We start from the raw sequence: 6,055 nt of genomic DNA on the forward strand, positions 1-6,055 counted from the left end.
TGAAGCATAAGAAACAACAGAGACGTTACAAATAACAAAAAAAGTGCCTGCAAAAATAAAAGGATTTCTTGACGCAACGAAAGATAAAATAAGAAAACGAGAAACAGAGGCATCATTTCTTGAAATGCCCAGGGCACGAGAAAAGAAGCAAAACACGACAATTATATTTACGTGCCACAATCATCTACGAATTGCACATGCCACGAAACGACTGCCAAAATAAGCAAAGGGCAAAGAACTGACGAGGCAGACCTACTAAGGACTAAGAAGATAGTAATATATATAGTCCTTCTAGCAACTGACAAGGTAATAAGGTTGTCCTACTAACTACTGACAGGAGGGTAAGAGAGTCCTACGAACTAAAAGTATCCTTACCCCAGTCTGATAGAAGACCCTGTAGGCTGGGTGGAGAAGATCCTTCGAGGTCGTCGTAGTCGTCGTCGAAGAGGAGGAGGAAGATAACGGGGAGGAGGAGGAGGAGGAGGAAGATAAAGGAGAGGAGGAGGAGGAGGAGGAGGAGGCTGATGCCGCCGAGATGATGTGGCTACTACGCTCGTCCCGAAGTGGAGATCGTTGCAGGAGTTCCGCCCGAGGCAACCTGGAAGTAAGGCCGCCCTCCGCGCCCAGCAGCACCACCAGCATGGCCACCGTCAGCACGAAGTCCGAAGGATGCAGTAACTGGCCCATGATTCTTCCTTGTGCCTGAAGGAGGAGGAGGAGGAGGAAGAAGTCGTCCTCCAACTCTCTGGGAAAGCGGTTTGAGTCTCTCTCTCTGACACCCTTTGAGATATGCCGATTCAACACTGTTGCTGCACTAATAATCTATTGCAATACACTTCAAAGCGCCAACAGGGTAAAATGAATTAAAAAAAAGAAGTGGGAAGTCTTGTTTGATACAGAGAGGTCTCACACGAAGGTATAAAATCTTTCGGAACGCAGAAGTAGATCAGTATCGCATGACTCCTTTTATTTTTTATTTCGTGAGTTAAAGTCCAGGTACGCGTTACGGAGGTATATCGGGAGTTGCCTCGCTCAAATGTTGGCTCACCCTTGCGTCACTCTCTACCTCTCTTTCTAGTTTCTCAGGTACTACTAAGACGAACGGGGTTGGGTCGCGGCTTCTTATACCCTCGGCCGCTCAGATCTCAATGGAAGTGGGCGGGGCTTCCCGCACTCGTGTTTCTCAATGAACGTGGAGGCGCCCCTGAGTTCCTGCGAGGCGCGCATGCTCTCTCCTACACATCGCTGTCTCTGTAGCATTTCGCTTTCTGCGCTGTCGGTGGTGGGAATTCGCTGTTTGGGCTTTTAGTAGCTTTATATGGGGTTCTTGAAAAGCAGTGTGAGGTGATAAATGTCAGTATGAATGACCTTCAGTGACAGTAGCGATCTCAGTGATTGGGAAACGAACACGTCTGTTGTTCGTGAATTTTATTCTCTGGAAGTCTGTGGCATTATCATAACACCTCCCTTTAACGCCCACACACACTACGGGATTTTGACCCCCAGTTCTATCAACCCCCTTTTCGTCTTTCTCCGTGCCCCCTGAACAACACCCCCTCCTTTCTCCCTTCCCCCCGACGAAAAAAAAAAAAATGAAAAAGCTGTAACCATCTCACAACCCTGTTTCTTCCTTCCCCTGCCGTCTACAAAAAAAAAAAAAAAAAAAAAGGCTTTGACCCCTTCCCATCCATTTGGTTCCATATACCCCTTGTCATTCCAGCCTCCCCCTGCCTACGCCCCCTCAAAAAAAAAAAAAAAAAAAACTTTGACCTCAACTTTTAACTCAAGTGGGTTTTTCCCACCCTTCCATAAAGTAGGTTTTTGGCTACATCCCACCCATCTCTCTACAGGTCTCCCATTCTAGTTCTCAAAAAGAAAGAAGGAAAAAAAAGCACGACCAATAATATTCACTAAAAGCTTTCTTTCCCTTTAATAAAATGATGTATGAAAAAAATATATCTTATCCTTTCATTTTGGTTTTCCTCACCCATCTTTCACAAAAATGGACACCCATCCGTCTCCACGATCTTTCCTACCCCTTCCAAGTGACTGAAACCCCCTCCCCCCCATCTTCCTGGGTCTTTCTCGTCTTTCTTAAAACAGATGACCTCTAGTCATCTCCTTTGTCTATTTAACACAATTTAAAAATGTCGAATAGAAAAGAAGTTAAGACATCTGACTGGGTCTTTCTCGCCTTTCATTCATAAATAAATAAAATGAAAACCTGATATCTATAGGCCTCCTTGCCGTTAAGAAAAATTATATTTTCCTCACCCACCGTCTTAGCGTCTTCCTCACCCCTCCACAAAAAAAAAGAAAATAAATAGATCTCGGACCCCTCCTTCCCTACCTCCCTCCAAGGGTCCCCCCACTTTCCTCTTGATGACATCAATTCCCTGACATCTTATAAATCAAATCGCCACTTTCCCCCACATAGCTCGCGCTGTCACTCGTCGTCGGAGAGGAGAGAAAAATATCCTACGAAAAGTCGCTGGGATTTCGGAGTGATAAGGAATTGCTACAATTTATCCCAAGTTCGGAAGTCATTGTTCAATCTTCGTTTGTCTGGAAGTGATTCGGTTTTCCGAGTTTTTTTTTTTTAGTAATTTTTTTTAGTCAATTCATAACCCCTCCCTCGTTTTCGAAACTTTTCACTTAAAGAGACGTTTTTCCAGTGTTGTTATTAACTCGTTCAAGTTTCCCCCTTAAATACCTGGCATTATTTACTTATGTTAACAGAGCGTTTGAATATTTCAGGCTTATATATCACAATATGACCTGATTAATCTATTTTTTAACTTCGAATTTTTCCTCCAGTCTCTGTTCCTCTTCTTCGTTCAGCTCTTCAATCTTTTTATAGCCTTCGTTACATTTCATCTCTGAATGTATTTCATTCTCCAACATACATCCTTTCTCCTTCAACGTATTTCCTTCTCCGACTTAAACATCCATTGTCCTTGAATGCATTTCCTTCTCCAACATGCATCCATTTTCCTTGAATGTATTTCCTTCTCCAACATGCATCCATTTTCCTTGAATGTATTTCCTTCTCCAACATACATCCATTTTCCTTGAATGTATTTCCTTCTCTGACATACATCCGCTCTCCTTGAATGTATTTCCTTCTCCAGCATACATCCATTCTCCTTCAATGTATTTCCTTCTCCAGCATACATCCATTCTCCTTGAATGTATTTCCTTTTTCCAGCATACATCCATTCTCCTTGAATTTATTTCATTCCCCAGCATATATCCGTTCTCTTTGAATGTATTTCCTTGTCCAGCATACAACCATTCTCCTTGAATGTATTTCCTTCTCCAGCATACATCCATTCTCCTTGAATGTATTTCCTTGTCCAGCATACATCCATTCTCCTTGAATGTATTTCCTTGTCCAGCATACATCCATTCTCCTTGAATGTATTTCCTTGTCCAGCATACATCCATTCTCCTTGAATGTATTTCATTCTACGACATATTCATCCATTCTCCTTGAATGTATTTCCTACTCCAGCATACATCCAATCTCCTTGAATGTATTTCCTTCTCCGACATATGCATCCATTCTCCTTGAATGCATTTCATTCTCTGACATATTCATCCATTCTCCTTAAATGTATTTCCTTGTCCAGCATACATCCATTCTCCTTGAATGAATTTCCTTCTCCAGCATACATCCATTCTCCTTGAATGTATTTCCTTCTCCAGCATACATCCATTCTCCTTGAATGAATTTCCTTCTCCAGCATACATCCATTCTCCTTGAATGAATTTCCTTCTCCAGCATACATCCATTCTCCTTGAATGTATTTCCTTGTCCAGCATACATCCATTCTCCTTGAATGTATTTCCTTATCCAGCATACATCCATTCTCCTTGAATGTATTTCCTTGTCCAGCTTCATCCATTCCCCTTGAATGCATTTCCTTCTCAAGCATACATCCATTCTCCTTGAATGTATTTCCTTCTCCGACATATTCATCCATTCTCCTTGAATGTATTTCCTTGTCCCAGCATAACATTCCATTCCCTTGGAATTATTTCCTTGTCCACATAACATCCTTCTCCTTGAATGTATTTCATTCTCTGACATATTCATCCATTCTTCTTGAATGTATTTCCTGTCCAGCATCGTCATTTCTCTTGAATGTATTTCCTTGTCATACTCGATTCTCCTTGAATGTATTTCCTTGTCCCAGCATACATTCCATTCTCCTTGAATCTATTCCAGCATACCAACCATTCTCCTGAATGCATTTCCATTCTCCTGACAATATTCATTTCCAATTATTCTTTGAACGTATTTTCCTTGTCCAGCATACCACTTCTTCCTTGAATGTATTTCCTTGTTCCAGCCTAACATCGGTTCTCCTTGAATGTTTCCTTTTCCAGCATAAACTCCATTCCCACTTGAAGTATTTCCTTTGTCACACTCCAATTCCTCTTGAATTGCATTTCCTTCTCCGACATATCCATTCTTTCTTCCTTGAAATGGTATTTCCTTGTTCCAGCCAAGGACAATACATCCATTCTCTTTCCCTTGAATGAATTTCAATTTCTCCGAACATATTTCCATGTCTCCTTGAATGTATTTCCTTGTCAGCAATACATTTCCATTCTCCTTGAATGTAATTTCCTTCCTTCCGAACATATTCCATTACGGTCCCAGGGCCCCTTGATGTATTTTCCTTATCCCCAGCAATACATCCATTCCTCCTTGAAATGATTTCATTCTCTGACCATATTCATAGCCATTCTCCTTGAATGTATTTCCTTCTTTGACAGAATTCATCATTCTTCCTTGGAATGCAGCCTTGATCCACAATACATTCCATTCTCCATTGAATGCCCATTTCCCTCCCGCAACATTCCAAGGAATGCCTTAATGTATTTCCTTATCCCCAGCATACATACCATTCTCCCTTTTAATGTAATTCCTTCTCCAGCATAACATCCATTCTCCTTGAAAAATGTATTTCCATTCTCCAAGGACATATTCACCCATTCTCCTTGAATTTCTATTTCCTTGAATCCAGCATACACCAATTCTCCTTGAATGCATTTCCTTATTCAGCCCATATATCCATTCTTCCCTTTGAATGTTATTTCCTTGTCCACACATAACTCCATTCTCCTTGAATGTATTTTCCTTCCTTCCGAAATATTCCAGCCAATTATGAATTCCAATTTCTTCCTTCGACAATCTTCATTTCCATTCCTTTGAATTGGTTCCACAATTTGTCCAGCATAATTTCAATTCTTCCTTGAATGTAATTCCTTTATTCCGACCAATAATTCATACCATTCTTTTTCCTTGAATGTTTTTATTTCCTTCTCCGGACATCTTCATCCATTTTCCTGACTGTTTAACCATTCCTTGTCCAGAATACATTTCCAATTACTTTTTCCTTCAATGTATTCCTTGTCCAGCATACATACCAAATTATCCTGAATGTATTTCCTTCCTTCCGACCAGATTCATTCCATTTCTATTAAAGGATTCCTTTCCGCATACGTCCATTCCCAGAATGTATTTTCCTTCTCCAGAATTCCATCCATTCTTCCTGAATGCATTTCCATTTTCCCTTCCGAATATATTCTCAATTCTCCTGAATGTTATTTCCTTGTCCCAGCATTTACATCCATTTCCTTGAATGTATTTTCCCTTTTCCGACAATTATTGCATCCATTCTCCTTGAATTGTCCAAGCCTTAATCAGCATACCATCCATTCTTCCTTGAAATGTATTTCCTTTCCGACAACATAATTCAGTCCAATTCTTCCTTGAAAATTTATTTTCCATTGTTTTCCATGCATAACTTCCATTCATTTCCTTGAATGTATTTCCTTCTCCGACATATCATCCCATTCTCCTTGAAATGTAATTCCCTTTCCGACATATACATACCATTCCCTTTCCTGAATGTATTTTCCTTCTCCGACATATTCATCCCTTATTCGTCCTTGAATGTAATTTCCCTTCTCCGAAAACATATTTTCATCCATTCTCCTTGAATTGTAATTACTTTTTTCCTTTTCCAGCATAACAATCCAT

At 40.5% G+C, this 6,055-nt stretch overlaps 1 protein-coding gene across 1 annotated transcript in view; it reads right to left on the bottom strand.

Annotated features, from left to right (window-relative positions):
* LOC135200634 (protein giant-lens-like) overlaps positions 1 to 1,079 on the bottom strand; it is a 68,436-nt gene extending 67,357 nt beyond the window's left edge. The window contains exon 1 of the mRNA XM_064229277.1: positions 376 to 1,079. Within this exon, the coding sequence (XP_064085347.1) occupies positions 376 to 687 (312 nt within the window). The 5' untranslated portion in view covers positions 688 to 1,079. The remainder of the gene's footprint in view (positions 1 to 375) is intronic.
* Positions 1,080 to 6,055: the final 4,976 nt, after the last annotated feature.

The sequence above is a fragment of the Macrobrachium nipponense genome, chromosome 11, assembly GCF_015104395.2.
Source record: "Macrobrachium nipponense isolate FS-2020 chromosome 11, ASM1510439v2, whole genome shotgun sequence".
Taxonomy (NCBI): domain Eukaryota; kingdom Metazoa; phylum Arthropoda; class Malacostraca; order Decapoda; family Palaemonidae; genus Macrobrachium; species Macrobrachium nipponense.